Source organism: Pagrus major, chromosome 4 (genome assembly GCF_040436345.1).
Source record: "Pagrus major chromosome 4, Pma_NU_1.0".
Taxonomy (NCBI): domain Eukaryota; kingdom Metazoa; phylum Chordata; class Actinopteri; order Spariformes; family Sparidae; genus Pagrus; species Pagrus major.
This window is the reverse complement of record NC_133218.1, coordinates 23,750,964-23,769,686: the sequence shown is the minus strand read 5'-3', so window position 1 is coordinate 23,769,686 and position 18,723 is coordinate 23,750,964. Positions and strand designations below refer to the sequence as shown.

General features: G+C 39.4%; 1 protein-coding gene across 5 annotated transcripts in view; it reads left to right on the top strand.

Annotated features, from left to right (window-relative positions):
• Nucleotides 1-1,319: 1,319 nt before the first annotated feature.
• The window catches only part of tead1b (TEA domain family member 1b), a 53,293-nt gene continuing 35,889 nt past the window's right edge, over nt 1,320-18,723 (top strand). For 4 of the 5 annotated variants that reach the window (XM_073463775.1, XM_073463774.1, XM_073463773.1 and 1 more), the window contains exons 1-3: nt 1,320-1,460; nt 1,929-2,057; nt 15,469-15,721. In XM_073463775.1, coding sequence (XP_073319876.1) covers nt 15,565-15,721 — 157 coding nt within the window. In that variant the 5' untranslated portion in view covers nt 1,320-1,460; nt 1,929-2,057; nt 15,469-15,564. Of the gene's footprint in view, nt 1,461-1,928; nt 2,058-12,053; nt 12,150-15,468; nt 15,722-18,723 lie in introns of all 5 variants that reach the window. The other variant, XM_073463772.1, reaches the window with a different exon arrangement.

Below are 18,723 nucleotides of genomic sequence, written 5' to 3'. Positions count from 1 at the left end.
TCACAAAACACAAAATAAAAACTCAGATATGTCACAGGATGAACGATAAAGTGAAATCCTAAAATATCCCAATATCCGAAACTCATTTTAGTTTTTATGATGAATTCATGGCAGTACATTTAATATCAGATACTTTAAGACTTTACTGAAGTAATATTTTAAAACGATATCTTTACTTTTACTCAAGTACGCCTTTTGAGTAGTTTTTACAACACTGACCCTGTTCATATTGTAGCCTATACTATATACAACAGCATATCATATTTATTTCAACTCCTTGCTGTTTATTATTAGTTATATTACCACTATACCTACATTAGCCTGCACTTTACTGCTTTGTGCACATCTAGTTAGATGCTAAACTGCATTTTGGCATCAAAGAACTTGTACTTAATTCTTACACTACTCAAAATTAAGTAGGGATATTGGGATATTTTAGTGTTTCACTTGACTGTTTATTATGTGACATATCTGAATTTTTATTTTGTGTCTTGTGAATATTTTTGGTCCCCAAAAATAATGTGACACATTTCATATATCCACCCATATCCCAATATCACTAATAACTAATTTTGAGTAGTGTAATTTTGATTAACTAATATCAGATACTTTGAGACCTTTACTCAAGTATTACTCCTGTGGGTGATTTTCACTTTGAATAAAGTAATAATTCAAATCGATATCTTTACTTTTACTCAAGTACGACTTTTAGGTACTTTTACAACACTGACCCTAGCTCATACTGTTAATATCATTCATACTTCTGATATTTATTTCAACTCCTTGCTGTTTATTACCACATTACGTACATAAGTGTGCACCTTACTGCTTTTTGCACATCTGATTAGATGCTTAACTGCATTGTGACTTCTCAGAACCTGCACTTACTTCTCATATACGTGAGAAATTGCTTTTTGTTAGGGAAGGTTGCAGGATATCCCAAAATCTCACAGCCAAAGAAAACATATAGCTCCAGCTGTGAGGTTTTCTATCATTAATATAACGCCCCTCTGTCGCTACCTAGTGTAGGCTAGTCATGGTTTTGGTATGCTCGAGGTGAAGTGAGAGGGGTCACGGATAACCGTAGCTGGATCGATACTAATACAAATGGACGGCTGCGTAGCTGTAAAATCGGAGTGTCCCTGAAGGCGTCAGTTCTCGGGATGTGTTGTACCCTCCCTGCCCCTGCTGCCGCTGCCTGCTGCCCAGGCTGGCTGCCGGGGCTCGGGATGACGCCACCTCTCGCTCCGCCCCGGCGCAAACTCGCTCTTTGCGTGCATTTCATTCCTCTTCTCATTCCGAGCATTCTTCGCATCTCTGTCAGTGCGCGAAGCGATTCACCTACACCTTTCCTGGCTGGCCCAGAAACACCAGAATAACTTGACATAGTATTAAAAATACCCCGTAACATCCCCTTACCAAAAGAAAGGGACATTTTTATATGAGATATCAATAACGAGGTAAGTTTCAATGGTAGTTGCAGGTATCCAAACTGGTTGTAGACTTCTTGTTCGTGGGGGTTTAGTTGACGTCTTTGAAAAATACCGGACAATTTATGAAAAATGTCGGCTTTATGTAGGTGTTTACTCTTTATCCCACGGCGTGAAGTAACGATAGGTCGTCTGTTTTCCATCGCAGAGATAGATGGCCGATCCTGGTCGCTGTTGCAACAGGGTGCTCACTTTGAACACTCACTGTTGCAGCCTATGGCTTTGACATAGCGGCGAAAATCTTTGACATTTTTCACATTTTTTTGAAAAGAAGCCCGATCATACGCCCCTGCGAGAGCCTCGGATGCTCGTTCGTGCCCGTGTTAGATCCTCAGAAAGTCCCAAAGGGATCCGGGATGAACTAAACAACACAGCGCACGAATAACAGTTTTTTGGACAAGATGACGATTGAAAACGTTGCTGTTTTCCTCTCCGTAGTTGGCTCAGCCGGGAGTTGTTGGAGATTTCACCGGAGCATTTTCGGACCACCTCGAAGAAAACACAGCGGGGAGACTTGTTGCTTCAACACGTTTGACGGGGCTTTTTTCATCGCCATCGAAGTTTTGTGTAAGTAAATGTTTTTTTACGTGTAACTTCTCTCACGACTCTGCGTGCTGCTCTCCGTGTTACTGTGAGGAAAGGTTAGCCAAAACTCCTTTATTGTTTCACGGTGTGTCCTCCTCCTCTGGGTAACTTATCGTCCCGAAACTAGCAGTGTGTCAAAAACGAGGCGTTTGTGTAGGTTTGTGTGTTACTTTGAGGGGATTTAAGTGACATTAAAAGGGCATAACGTGACGCTTTTACAGCTAAATCTTTGGTTAACGTTCAGTGGGAAAGTTAGCTTAAAGGTGCACTATGTTGTGTTGTGGGAAGAAATTTTAAATCAGAAGAGAAAGATCTTCATGGACTTACTATTCATGCCTAAATAAACAAACTCATTGTTTTCATGACTGAATAAACAGAATAAACAAACTGGCCTGAAAGGACAACACCATTTCATACTGTTTTACTTTGTTTATATGTGGCGGACCCTGCCACCTCTCTAGCTTCAAACAGTGCTCTGGGGACCTTATTTTCCTCTGAGGACAGCTTGTTTATTCAGCTCTGAGTTTGTATTATTACCTCATTAATTTTGTAAGCATTAAAATTCTGTGTTTGAATTTGTTCTCCAAAACTCCACAGTGCCCCTTTAAGATGTGATGTTTATGAGGATTTTATTTGGGGTTTCCTTCATTGTTTTCCTTTTCCTTCCTCCACTTTGGGAAATGCCTGCTCAGCTAAAACTCAACTCCCCACCTCCCTCAACTGCAGGCCAGCTGTGTCACAACATTTTACTCCTTACAATGATTTCATCCCCATAACTTTTTGTGGACTCTGGGAAAATTACACAGGCTATTATGCAAAAGGAGGGATCGGAATAAAGCCAGAAGCTTTCATTAGCAACAGTAAAGTTGGCTTTGGTTAGTCTCCACCTTTTCCCTCTTGACACTATATTGAATATTTGCTGCTTTGAATTGTCAGATCTGGTTTCATTGAACAAGTAGCCCAGTCAGGTCATCAGGTCACAGTTTACACAGCTCAGGTATGCTCCTTGATTCAGTCCAGGAGTCTTTATTCTTAAATACATATCTATATTTTGATGTACCCTCATTTATTCTCTTTGGAGCTCTTCAGTCATGCTTTTTCAATCAGCTGTCTTTTTACACTAATCTTAACATCTCATGGCTTCAATTGTGTTTCATACTCACATTCAGGGAAATAATCAACCACAATAAATTTTGCGAAAGCTGCTGTTTTGTATTATTATAACAGGCTTAGCAGAAGAAGTGACACGACTGAGCAGTGGGGTTCAAAAAGACCTGCACAAGCTTTAAAAGGAGGTTGAACAAAATCCACTTTCCATCCCTAAGACAAGTTTTTGGCTGCAGCACCTACAGCCTCCCCCTCTTTTTGTTTTTAATGTGAAAGCAGCTGGTTAAATCAAGTTCTCTGTCTTGCTTTCATAATGCGAAAGGTGCTTTTCCTTACAGTTAACTACTGGTAAACATTTTATGTAACTTGGTAGAAAATAAAGAGATTAAAAAAAGGGACACAACATTTTTCATTTAATTAACGTTGAAAGGGCTGTTATCATTTCCTGGAAACAGTTTGAATGCAGTGAGGCGTTACCCCCAGACAAGTCACAGTGTAAATCTGCTTGCTTGGAAGAAAAAAAAATTAGGGGTAGAAATAGATGCTTTGTTTTCAGCTTATGCAACCAGTGGACCTGTTGGACGCAAGCCTGCATAACATTTGTGCAAGAATAGGATGTTGTCTTTGTTTGACCAAATGAGACTTTACCTCTGAAAAGGAGTTTCCAAACTCCCTCTGCTTTTTGACGGAGCTTAATGCAGCACATTTATCACCTGTAGTTTGTTAACAAGACTAAAAGACAGACACGATTACAGCCTGGGTCTTTCTACATATTCCAGTTTAGTTAATATTTATTAGATGATTTGGAATTCGTCATGAGCAAAACATATCAGTCATTTACGCAAGATGTTTAAAATTATGCCATCGTATTAAAATTAAAGCAGGCGCTGATAAATATCCGAATGAGACAGGGTTGTGCTGTTGTGGATATGTACTTTCATGTCTTGTTTCCTTCAGGTTTTGTTCCTTTACGCTGCCTTGTTGAGGTCTGAGAGCAGGACTACAGAGAGTGTAGTCTGTCTGTTGTGAAGTGTGGACAGAATAATGTGCTTTTGTGAAGCACAGAGTGGACTGTGTTACTTCTCAGAGAAAAGGGCGAGACTCCTCTTTTCTTTGGTTGTCCATGCTGGATATTGTTCAAGGGTTTCTGACTTTCAGAAAAGCCATATTTTGGCTAAACATTTGTCAAATACCTTTGGTGATTTTATGCCGTACGACATCGCAAATATCAATCACACAATTCCTGCTTCTGCTTTTACAAAGCAAAGATTTAATTTCTCCTGTCAGTGATGCTCTCTTGTGAGCCTGACATCATGTTTATACACACATCAGTCTCCCTGCCAGATACATCTTCATGTTTTTAAAAGCTCTTGCTGTGTTTGTGCACTGACATCAAATTTCATGCAGTCTTTGTATACTGTAATGTCAGAATATCACCATATTTACCAGCGACTTTGAGGATATATTTCACCAGATGCACCATTAGTTATAGTGTAAGGATGAGGCCTGAAACCCTGGACTAATGAAGAGACACTAATAATCTGAATGATGACAAGATCTCAGAATGAAGTAGGAATTCACACTGTCCCTCTAACCAAAATGACATTTTAATTCCACTAGTATTAATTTATGATTGATTATTTTTTTAGGTCCAACTGGAGTTCGGATACAAACAGAATATTTCATAAATTTGGGTTAAGGTTGAGGCTAGATTTAAATAAACATTTTATACAGATGTCTTAATATTGGAATTTTCACAAATTCTAGGTAAATGAAGATCAGTTAATTTGACATTTGGCACAAGAATGCAAATATAACTTTTAGTTACAGTAATTTGTGTTTTCTAGTTTACATATACATGGATGAAGAGTCATGTTATGCAGGTTCAAAGTACACCCAATCGATTTTTGGGGCTGATAATGATACTAGGAAGTAATCTATATTGATATATCAGCCATTATACACACATTTTATGCAATGATCTGTCAAATGTGGTTATAAAAGACTTGAAAGTGTGAAAGATTTGTAATGGACGCGGGATATTTTACTTCTATTGTCAAAAAGGACATCAGTGCACTGAAATATTAAATTTCACTGGGAATTTTTAATAACTATACATTATCCCAAGCATCTTTTTCTGCATTATAATCTCCCAAAAAGTTTTTATCTTGGCACATATATGCCAATACCAGTATACCTGTGATAGACCAACTAATATATCTGTTGGAATGAATATATGCCTGTTTGTGGGTTGCACCCACTTGTTGTCAGGTCTTTGTCAGGCTTTTTTTTTTTGTAGTTCTGATTATATTCATTTATTTTCTGCTGTTAAAAGCTTTGGTAGTTCTCAGTTTTTACATGATTTTTTAACATAAATTCATGCATAAACAGTATGAACAGTAAATTGATGTTCAAATTAAGGCTTTACTTGACTGAAAATACAGATGTCTGTACAACAAGGCATGTTTTCTATTTGTTGTCAGGTCCTTTGAAATTCCTCATGGGAATGTGAACACATTACATGTCCCACATTATAATTGAAATGATAATACACAATATTATTTTTGTTATGAAAATCCTGGGCTAGAAAAAGATCTGCGATCTGTAATTGAATCTGGACACAGAGTCATTAATTGTGTAATTAGATGTGATGTGTGGCAGGGGTAGAATCACATCAAAACATCAGTATGCTCCTTGGTCAAAGCACGCTTTAAAGAAGAGGACACTCCTGCAGGCTTCCAGACTGTGTGTGCCCTGAGGTAAACCCTGGTCTAGAAAGGGAATTTTAGAGTATGCGCTGCTGCTCAGCAGTTTGAGCAGGGCCCACTGAGGCCAGTGGAGAGTGCCACCAAAAAGGAAAAGCTGGCTCAAAGCCACTGACGTCATCTAAGTAAATCTGCTTCAGTGCTGCAGCCATAAAATGACTGCCAGCTACCGAATGCACTTTGGCCCTGTCAACCACCTTAGTAAGTGCAACACAGTTTTTTTTTCTCTCCTCGTGAATACTTACGGAAGACAGGCTGTGTTTAAGTCTAATGCTGTTTTGCTGAAGGAGTAGCAGACTTAGCAACAAGTCGTGTTTGAGCCTTTCCAGTTTTCATAAAATGAGCTTCTCTGACCCTTTTTGAAGTCATATGACTTTAATATTACGGCTTCATAATTTTTACCATATGGCAGACTCAATCATGTGTGCTGGAAAAAGGCATTAGAACAGCATAATGCCATAACCACTCATTACTGACGTGTAGTACCCCAGAAGTTATTTAGAAGCAGGGACATGTACTTTTTCTTCCCATTCTTATTTGAATAAAAAGACAAATAAATGAGCTGCCTTGTGATCGCACACAGATGAAAAGCAATATGCACTCCATGAATCATTAGATGAGTCAGTTTCTGAAACCACTATAAACATTTTGAGTTCTTAACCACAATGAGAGCAGGAAATCTCGGCTTCAACAACTTCCTTTCTCAGTGCTGGCCATAGTAGCAGTAGTGGTGTTCAGCTTCCCCACTAGTGAAAGGAAACCCATGGAACAAAGGCACACAGTCACTTCATTTACAGAAACTGTGTGTAATTTGTGGCTTGTATTCAAACGTGGGTTATTCAGTCTCTCTGGCACCGTATTCCCCAGTCGTTGCTTGTAATAAATTCCCACAAGACCTTTCATCAATGGTCGCTGTATTGTTATCATGGCTGACACAGATCAGGCCAGCTCTCTCTGCCCCGAAGGTGCCCTGGATTCATTGGAGGCGCAGATAGACTGGAGGGTAAGCTCCCAACATTAATATGCAGGCTATGCCCGGTAAATTAGTTTGGAATCCGACCCGAAACACAGCAACGGAGGGCGGTATTGTCCAAACTGTGTTTTTCCCTCCCCTGTTTAATAGAGCCAAATAGACATTTCCAACAAGAAGTCTTGTTGGTTTATAATTACATCATCAACATGGGTAAGCTGTGCTGTCCAAAAAACAATACGTCTGGAATTATCCCTTTTATTTTTTAGAGCATTTATATATTTTTTTGTAAATCAAATTAAAGGATAAAAGATAAGTTGCTGATATCTTATATTTTTGTTATAGTCAACAAAATACATCAAACCAAAAGTCCATTTCTCATAGTTTCTGACATGATTTCCGTGTCATGTAGCCCCAAGGCCATTTGTTCTTGATAGAGATTTAAAAATTGACGTCACAAATGTATATTTTGTTTTAAAGAAGGGCAAAATACTTCTCTAAAACTGCTCGGCACTGTAGTTTTTTGCAAGTGTTGCTCAAACATGAATTAGTAGAGCATTTGTTGGTGACTATTTTTAGCCGTGGATTAATGCACCTTTAGCTCTCTTGTGAATATTTAAGGCAGGAGGATAGTGCAGGCAAGATTTACTCAGAATTATAGTGCACAGGTTTGAAAAGAAAACATGAAGCAGCAGTAAAATATGTCACCCAGTGGAACGTCATGGCTCGTTGATGTGTTTTTAATAGTTTTTTAAAGGGGCTCTGTGGAACTATGTTGTGCATGAAGCAGGTTGTTGATAAACTATTGTTAGCTGCTGTTGCTCTCTGTTAGTGGGGCAGAATGTCTAATTTTTCATGTCAAGTTACAATCCGCTCACGTTTGGCCACGAAAAAAAGATTTTGATTGAGATACAAATTGTTACATATAGCCCCTTTAACTACACTGGAGCTCTATGGCCCAGAGGCTGAAGACATATCAGCCTTTAGCCACTCAGGCAATCAATTCAATATTTATTTTAGTCTTTAAATGGGATAACAGTAAGAAAAAACATAGACATGCGGCAGACTAGGTCTATACAAAAAAACTGTGACTGGTGTCTTCTTGAATACAAACATACATAGACAGATATTCAAGAACACATGGACTAAATTCAGTGTTCACCGTTGGCTACACTTAAGACACATAGTACAGTGTCGAACTTCACAACTACCTGCTTAGTGTCTCACAAAAAATTTCAGCCTTGGATCCCTATTTCTCATTACCCACAAAATGCCCCAAAAATTCCAATTAAAGTGCATTTGTGTTACTCTTGCAGGATCCTTGTATCGCCCCATGTGCTCGTCCTGCTGCTACGTGGAGAGCCTTCGTCTTCATACCGACATTGAACCAGATGAAAGAAGAATTTCGAAAAAATCTCTTTCTTTCTTTTTTTACCATGTTAAACGAGAGTTTTATTGATCAAGCTCTGGTTTGGCTTATGTTGATATGATCATGCCAATACCATAGTGTAGTTAGAGCGGCTTTAATACAAATAAGACACAGGTTTGACTTAATCCTCTGTCAGTACCAAAAAACTGACATAAAAAATGTCCAAGTATTTTGACCGTACATGGCCACGGGGTGAAAAGTCAAAGAACAAAAGATGTGTTATACTGTTTGTAGACATTTTTAATTTCCTTAGAATTTGGTGTTCACTGTCTTCACTAATCAATAATCTATCTTCTATAGACTTTCATGGTTGGAAAAAGTGTAAATAGTCCCTCTTAGGAAGATTTATTATTAAAAACAAGTCCAGTTCAACAGAAAAATGGGAAAAACTGCTTAGCCTTCGAGAGCAAAGCACAATTTAGGTATAGCATCAAATGAGCAATAAATGCCTTTACCTGCTGGGTATCATATGTACATCACTAATGATGATATCTCAAAAATATTTCAATACAAATTGTACGGCCCCTCTTAGTAGGCTGTTTTATTTGTGAAATGAATCCAGGCTGATATGCAGTAGTTGCCAAAGGAAAATAGAAAGGAGCAGAAAAGATGAATGCAGAGAAGCGAGAAAGAAAGAAGTATATAAGGGGATAAATGATGGCAAGAGAGGAAGAAGAAGAAAATAAATGAAAGTCAGTTTGAATTGACAGAGCCAAATGCAAATGGTGGCCTTCATGCTCATCACTGTGATTTGTTTTTTCATGCCCATCCGCACGCGTCCTGAATGAGCCAGCGGCCAGCCCTCGGCCTGCTCTGCTCTCATAACTGTCAGGAGATCCTTTATCTGACGGACCTTTATTTACAGCTTTAATTTCCTGAGCTTTATGTGTTCCGCTCACACTCCTCACCGCTGTGACATGGCTGCATGCTGTCTGGAATGCACTGCAAATTTTTGATAGGCAAATGTCTTCTGAGCTTTCATTACATTTCATGTTTGAATGGGAAATTGTATTTTCTTTTTTATATATTTTGGTATTACTGGCAGGACAGAGAAAGGAAAAATGTTGGTCCCTTAGCTTCACAGTCAATTTTCCCTCTGTTGTTGAGAGAGGGAGACCTTTCAGCTATGCCTCTTTTCTGGGCTGCCAACATATCTGATGTTGTCCAGGTCATGTTGTTGCTACCTGTTCTCAGTCTGAGGCAGGTAGAGAGGGCTGCTTTGACAGAACCTGTAAATCAATCCTATTCTCTGGCAAACAAAGATTGATCCCTCAGTGGCCTGATGGTTGCCGGGCGGTGGGATCCAGGCCTCAGATTTGAGTGGGATGATATCAGACAGATTCACGGCACCTAAGCCTGCCGGTTCAAAGAGGCATGAAATAAACACGAGGCCATTGCCAATAACAGAGGCAGCATAAGTAAGCTTTCTGGGCTCTCCAGTGGACCTGCGGAAATTGGTATTGAAAACCTTGTTTATTCATTCATCTGTACTCCAGATCTGTAGATTTATTCATGAAACCTAAAGGAAAATCCAATACAGGATCGATAGTTTTGCTCTGAAATTCTTCCATGGTTTAATCTGTTTGGAAATGTTTTTCAACATGTTTGTGGTAATTAAAAATTCTCTGCTATTCACCCCAGTTTTCTTCTCCTAAATGTAATTACAATAAGTTAAGAGTGTGCTCCAAAAATGTTTTTTGATTTAAAGGCAGGTTATTCAATGTCACTACTACTCAGTTAATTTAGACTTTTATTAAAACAGGGGCTGCATGCCTAAGCTTTACTTTAAGTGGTTATGCTCTCAGAATGGATAAAATTCTTACAGTATTTCCATAGATTTCTGGTTAATTGTATTTTGCATGTCCCTTTAACTGCATCTCAAGGTCCCCAAAGACCTGCTATCAAAGACTCATTCCATACACATGCCTCTCACAAGGTAATTATTTTTGTTTTAATGACAAAAACTAAATGGAATTTCAGTAATGTCTGTCATTGTAAATGTTCATAGTAGGTTACGTGTTGCTCAAATTGGAATACTTTTGACATCGCTGTAATAATTATGCAAAGGCCAGGATACGTCTTTACAACACGCTGAAAATGTTGAGTTTTGAAATCACATGATAATTATAGTTTTACACACTGTGGCCCTAACTACTGTGGGCCATTATGGGGTGCACAAAAGTCATTCACAGAATCATTATTGCACCCTCTGAGATAACGGCACAAAAGAACTCCACATGGAAAATTACATTTGAGACCTCTCATCTGCTATTTCATTACCTTGCTCTGTCTGATGGGTGAAATGGGTTCTCTTAATTTAAGGAGCTGGATTCCAGCTTGGTGAGTGGTTTATGTAATCTCACAGTAAGTGTAATTTCCCATAATGCCGTGTCACAGCTACTGCTCTGCTTAGCTACCGCATTCACTCATTGCATTGCAGGCCGTCTCCACACAAATAAGACCATTTCTATGGTGTACACCCTGCAAAGACAGAAGTATTCAATTATCTGTAAGTCACAAGTGTTTCTGTAGGTGACATTCATGCCTTCTTTTGACGGACGTAATTAGTCCACAGATTCTAGGGCACTAAGAGACCGCCCTCGTTCAAAACTCTGCCAGGTTATTCACATGTTGCACACGGTGAAAGCATCCAATTGATGTCACTGGATGCAAAGAATCCTTTCTGGGGACTTTAATCCTGTATTATTTCATCTGCATTTGAATGAAGATAATACAACAAACCCCATCTCCATTTGATTTGAGAAGATATAGATAAATTATCAATTTAATACATCAATATATAGGTTGATTATAGGTTTACTGATACTGAAATGAAAAAGAAAATCATGTGCACTCACTCTTTACTGCACACACATAAATAACTGTACCCCACATCCTTTTCCTTCTTCAATACAATCGCTCATTTCCTCTTCGTTACTCCACCACATCCCACATTATACTGGTAATAATATGGTATTGTATAAACATGGAGGAAGAAGAGTTGGGGTGGGATACAAATTCCACTGATTATCTAAACAATAAAACATCTTTGACCTACAAATATGAACAAAACATAGTAGCAAGTCATCAAGAATTGATGACTTGCTACTACTATGTAATGTTTGAATGAACAGCTTTAATCATCATCCAAAGTTATCATGTTAACTTGATTAACATGTCATGTTACCGAATATTTGATAACAATTAATGCTCAAATCTTTCAATTAATTATTTATGAATGGAAAATTGTTGCATTGGTCTCTACCAATGTAGAGGGATGGAATTTGAAAGTTTTATTCAGTTTATTCAGTGTTGTCAGGTTAGATGTGCTATTTGTTTTGGTTGATTTGTTTTGTTTTTCCTCAGATAATCAGCACTTGAAGACAGATTTCATCACATATTAGAGAAAAGACCTCTTGAGAAATATTGTATACGGGGTAATTTTTGGAGTAGAGGTGTATTGCTGAGAGATCTTAGCCATGTTTGGTGATCTAGAAACTTCAAAATTATGTACTTTCTTTTCTTCCCTCTCTAGATGCTCTGTAACACATCTGCATATAAGGGTGGTAATAGTCTTGCTGCGGTAGTCGTTGTCAGTGTTACACGGTCACCGATTACATCACTTGCCCACCACCCCACTGTCATTTTGCTGTTTTAAAATCATAACTTCGTTGGATGACGGATGCTACAATTACAAACTGCTGCAGGTGTATACTCCAGGCAGCAGCGGGACAAACAGCAGAGACGTGGCTCAGAGTAGCAGGAGTCCGGTTTCACTTGTAACGTGACAGGAGTAAGGAGAGGTGAGTGACACGATGATGGCTGAGGATTTGTTGTCAAATTGTTAAAGCAATGGCAATATTTCTGATTTAAACCCACTGCAAACATTAATGGGGAAAATGAGTTGTTTACCTCACTAAGAAGTTGCAGGTGTGCAACCTGTTGCCTGCAGCTCTTCATCAACAGCTTCTTCTTGTTCCATTATCCCCAAAGACTGAATAAAACTACCACTGACATATTTAAATTTGACCCGCTGTCAACAAATGCTGAAAATGACTGATATTTTGTTCTGTAGACACATTTTGATTAACGATAGTAGTGCTAAATTCACTGAACACATTGCATTTCCTGTGACTAGATTGCTTAAAAATAAATGTCAACTTGTGTTTCACAAATTAAATGCTTTTAATGTGAAGCTGCAGCTGTAGGAAGTGTTTGCATTGACCGTACATTTATACTGTGCTCTACAGATTGTGAGCGCCTTTTCTTGTAAAAAGCCGGTGTACTAGGTACGACTGGTGTTGTGATGAAAATTTTGTCTCCGTGGCAACCCTAGGTACAAATAATCAATAAGCCAATACATCAGGTTCTGTTCTTGCGTGAGCAAAAATAAAAGCGTGTCCATATTTTAAGGGGCACATTAGTCAGCAATAGCTACTTGATATTGATGTTGTCCTTACATGAGTGACAGATAGGATAGTAAGTGGCATTGAGGTTTAATAATTCATTGCATGTTACTCTAACAGTATTAACTTCCTGGCATGGCATTGTAGGAAAGCACCTAAATAGGTGGGAAACATCAGTATGTAAGAATCAATCTGGTGTGATGGAAACAAAGTCACTAAAGACTGATCAACATGTTGCTTTATGAACTACATCATAATGTAGCAAAACAGAGAATCAGTGATTATAGGAAAAATGCATGTTTTTCATAAGTGCTTCGGACGGACGTACAAAAGTGTTTGTCAATTTATGGATCAAAGAAGACAGCTTTAGTAGACTAGACATTAAAAAACTTAATTGGAACATATTGGTAGCAACTTCAAAGAAAAGTATCTATACATAGGCATGGCACTTTATAGAAACATATATTTTCTTCTGAACCTCTTCTTGCAGTAAAAATCTAAGCTGGAAGTGATTACGAGCAGCACAGTTCATCATTTGGTTGGGATGAGAGGAGCACATCTAGAAAGAGTCCCAGCCTTTTAGTGGTTGAAATGGGAATTTTTTTCCCCTCCCTCATCAGTTTGTGAGTTCGTTCTGCAGTGTCAGCAGTCAGCACACAAAAACGGAATTCAGTAAAAGCTCTCTCTGCTCTCTGGGAGTTTTTTTCCCCAACAGCTTGCTCCCATCCCCCCTTTCCCCCTCATGAACTGACATGCTGGAAGAAACATATGCTACTATTCCCACTTCCTGACAGCTTGTGCTGCTTGAATAGGGTCTTGCTCAGGGAGGAAACAGTTGTCTAAAAAGAGGGAAGAGATTAAGAAACCTGAGAACATCAGAGAAAAGTATTTTTCATTGTGAATTAAGGGTAAAGACAGTAACAGTCTGATAGTTGACATGAACTCTGAGATTTCTGTATGTTGGAAGTTCAGTCTTTTGATGTGTTTGGATTGCTTGTAAGTAAAACACAGGACGGTGTAGATTATACATTTTTACACCAAAATTAGTGTCTATATGCAGGTTTTTTAAACTCAGGTAAAAGTAGGTCGATATACTCTTTTCTCATTGCCAATGGATGTGTCTACCTTTCTGCTGTGTTTCTGGCATGTCACGTTTGATGTCATGAACGCATCAGAAAACAGGAAACAGTAGAAAGCAGCATGAAGGCCAGTGACAATGTCAGTAGGGATCGACCGATATGTTTTTTTCAGGAGCAATACAATTATTAGTAATCAAGGAGACCGTTAACCGTTATTTGGAACCGATGTACTGTGAAGTACAAAAGAAAATCTTGGTGTCAAAATTGAGAATAACCAGTGATGGATGTAACTCAAGTACAGTGATATTATACTTATGTAAAACTTTTGCGGTACTTGTACTTTACTTGAGTAGCTCAACTTTCTGCTACATTATACTTCCACTTGACTCCATTTTGGAGGCAAATATTGTACTTTTTACTTCACTACATGTAGTTGATAATTTAAATTGCAGATTCAGATTACTAATTTATTTTATTGGCAATTGGACAAAAAAAACACTGATTCCGGTAATTGAAAAAAAATGCTGATTTTGCCATTTTTGGGCTTGATCCATCCGTTAAACCTCTGCCATGTGAATCTTGCAAGTATAAGCTCAACATGATAAAGGATCTGCGGCTCTCACACTGCACATCTCAACACAAAATAATTCTTGTAAGTCAACCATTTTAATAAACTCTAAACCCTAACCGTCAAAGTTGAAGTGCTGGGTCGATCACTGTGGCTGCTAATGCCACTATGTGCAGGATGCTTTCCATTCATAAAGGCCACAAAGTGTATACTGACCACAACACTGCTAAATATCATTGTAACACACCCATGCTTCGCTGGTGCCCAATGAATGCCACGATTGGTCACATCTGTACATTCATGAAGCTGTAGTCTGTAACAGTCCTTTCCCATTATATGCGCTGCTGTTTTATGTTACTGGACATGAAACCCATTCAGCTCCCAATGACGTCACGGGATAATGACCCAGTCCTTAGTTTATTAGCTGCAGATTCACCCAGGAGCTTGTTGGTCTTGTCAATAGTTGCTGGTGAGATGAGAGAGAGTCTCCAGCTGTGTGACCAGCTTGGTAGCAGAGGAGGCTGGTTCTTGGTTTGTGCCATCGTTTGTAAACATTAGTTTTCTTGTGATGCCCACAGGTCTGCAACCTTTTTTTTTTTCCTAAAAAAAGCTTCTCTGTGTGGCTTTAGTGTCTGCTCTCTCAAATGTCTGTGGTTGACTGGTGACTGACGGTGCTGAATAGGGGCACAGAAATGATTTTCAAAATACAAATCTTGAGTCAGAGTAGGCTATATACAATTTACCCGGTGGACCACCTTGTAATCATGAATACTTTTAGCCTGTGAGTGTTTTGTGGACTCCCCTCATTTCTTAGTCATGGGTTTTATTTCCCATAATAGTCTGAAGCAGTACCACAAGTCCATGAAAATGTTAAATTGTTTAAATCCATAACATCCATTGTAAATCAAATCAACAACATTCTTGGCGATGTCCAAGCTTGTTTGGCTACTTCTGCCCCATATTGTGCTCTCACCTAACACTGTGTATACTGTGTTGTTGTTTTGGAAGCAGATGTCTGCCGTTCTGTTGTGGAGAGTGACCGTTGTGTTTGTTTATTTGGGAATTCCAGGTCTCTCCCTAGTCTGCTCCAGGCTTCAGCTTGGAGAGCCCAACCGCCACAATTGATCCCAGCAGCTGGAGCGGCAGCGAGAGCCCTGCCGAGGACATGGAGAGGATGAGTGACTCTGCAGACAAGCCTGTAGACAATGATGCAGAGGGGGTGTGGAGCCCTGACATTGAACAGAGCTTCCAGGAGGCCCTCGCCATCTATCCTCCTTGTGGACGCAGGAAGATCATCCTCTCTGATGAGGGAAAGATGTATGGTGAGTACAGATGTGTGTATGTGCAGGTGCCATGTGCTTGTGCATGTGCATCCAAGAAATGGGCAAAAACTTGCCTTGAAACCTGTAATTTTTCTCTGAGGTGTTTGTATGAATTCACTGCTGGCTGTAGTTTCATATTTAAATGTTCCATATGGTAGAAAGTAAGATTTCACTGTGTAATAAATAGATAGATAAATGTTTATAAAGCAGGTTTAGGTGCTTTATAAATATTGATAAAGTATCAAAAAGGGATATCTTGGAGATTTCCACATAAACCAAGTTCAGAAACTGTGCATCAGGACTTCCGTAAGGTTGTGATGTCACACCGTCACCTCCCTCAACCAACAAGGCTGTTGTTGCAAAAGAATTGGCAGAGCTGATGTAAAAAAAAAACAATGCTCAGGCCTGTGAGAGCTGACCAATCAGAACAGACTTGGCTTTTTCGGGGGGGACCCTAAAGAGACAGGAGCTAAAACAAAGTGTTCATACAGAGAGTGAAGAGAGGTGCCACAGCAATGGACAGTATCAGAAAAATTATGTTTTCTGAAAAGTAAATTATGTAAACATTGTCTAGTGGAACCCCAAAACAAAAGTATGAACCTGAAAATTAGCAGAATATGGGACCTTTTAATTGACAGACATGAGATCGGTGTTGCAAAAAAATGAGTATGCGTACAAAATGTCAAACTATTCCTTTAAAAAGATAAAAAAATGCATCAATACAAGGATCTGCCAAGTAATGTAATATTATAAGACTGTCCGTCTGAAATTTATCAGTGATGTGCTCTGTGATGCTGACCATACAGCCACGACGCTGGTTCACAGAAGTGCAAGTTTATAAGTAAAGCAGCATGAACTATTAGTCAGTAGCAGATGGTACTGCGGCTGCCACCAGCTGTGCCCCCTCTCCTCCCTCCATTTCCCCCCATTCCTGGCTGGGTGATGTCATGGAAAGAGGGAATGTTTTCTCTCTGTGGTGTTGGACTGTCTCGCAGCCTGTCAGTGTCAAGTGAAAGCAGAAAGCCCCTCAGAGCATTCGCTTGCAGCTGTCATGTGACCCCTCCGGCCAAACAAAATGTAAATTCTAGGAGTTGCAGTGAAACCCCTCAGCTGCCACTACAAAGATGTGGGCTCAGACAACAGGACTCTCCCCGCTGTCTCTTCCTCCAATTCCCTCGTCCCCATACAGAGCGAGGCTGCCAGAGAAGCTGTCCCTCTGCTGTGGATTAAAGCATGACAATTCAGGTTATCTGGAGTTATAAATGAGCAGTGCTAAAAGCGCTCAAGTTTTCTTTCTCGAGACTCTTAAAAGACTGCCACTTCAGATAGATTCAAAACCTCAATAACAAGGGCAAAGAAATCCTTTGTTTTTGCGGTCTTAAATCCACCTTTAAATCTGCTGAAGAGACAACTGCAGTGTTGAATAGAGTTTGGTCCTGCCAGATGTGCTCTGTGTCTGGTTACACATTGTCTCACCAGTAGTAGTATCCTTGTGCTGTCTTTCCCACCATTAGTGAGTCAGAACAGATTGACACATAAGTAAAATGAATTTCTTTCATGTTCGAGAGTCAGGAAACCTAGTGCACGGCTGCATGTTGCAAAAACTATGCTGACTGACTGTGTTCAGCTGCTGTCTGGAAAGAGCTGTAGAAAGACAGGGGATGTAAATTTTTAGTTTTTCTCTTTTAAGATTAAAGGTAGAATTACGGATGCAATCCTCTCGCCCAACATATCAGAGTTTGTTGGTACTCTGTAACACAAGACAGATTGGTATCAGTCTGATCTATGGCTGCTTTATCAGCCCTGCAACTGTTGCTGTATCCCTGTGCCAATCCCATCATGCCATGAACTGTGACAATCCCCCAAAGCTTGGAAGGCATTAAAGGTGCCTTGAGTCTCCCTGGGAGAAAGAAAAGGAGCCACGGTTTATTTTGAGTAGATTAAGTCATTTTATTATATGAGTAAAATATAAAATTAGATTAGAGTTATGGCTTTTTACAGTGTATGTGTACACACAGTCACATAGTCATTTAAGTACCAGCAATGGTGACATTGAGAGGCATCAGGACATTCAGTGCCGATGCTCATATTCACTCTGAAGTAGGGTTGACAGTCATCAACTAAGCCCTCTACCATTGTGACATCCTGATTTAAAAGCCAAACAACAAAGGACTGTTTTCTCTAAGGTAGGAAAAAGAGGTTGTTGTTGGTGGTCAGACTACATTTCCTTGTCCATTTTGATTATTTTATTATTAAATCAATTAATTTAGGCGAACTCTCGATGTTTGGTTACATCGGTAGTGACGACGTTTCTTATCTGAGGGCTGCTGTATGTGTGTTTCTTTCAAATGCGCAGCTGTCGTTGGCTTTTTCTTAACTTAGATTCCTCAGTATGGCTAGCCAGCTAACTTTGCTCTAAGATTCAGAGACTAAACACAAGTTATGGGCATGTGGTGCAGAGACAAAGACACTCTTAAACGCGGCACATAGATGAATGCCAGACACAGACAGAATATCCTCAGCTCGGTGAGAGCTGTAGGTTGTTGGAAAGGTAAGTGACTACAGTGGTGAGCTGGTCACTCCTGCCTTACGGCAACTCTGACGGGTCAAACTATCTCATATACAGAAACAGAAAGTAACCCTCTCCCCCCAAAAAATAAAATAAAAAAAAAGGATTTCATCCACTGTGGACACCATCATATGCCAGTTCGGTAGACATCACCCAGCCCTACTCTGAAGACAATAAGGCTGTAGCTGCAGGGAGTGGTCAGTTTGATTTCCTCAGTGTTGAAAGACTTTTGAGGAACGTTTGGAATGTGACTTTGTGTCCTTTACCCCTGTTATTTTCCACATTTTCTATCATATTTACAGTTTTTATGAGCAAATCCTGATGCTCATTGGTGTGGCTTTTGACTGAGGTAATTAATATGCAGCATTATGCAGATCAACAGTCAACAACATCAACATTAACATCAATATTGTAATAGTAACAATGAGTGTTC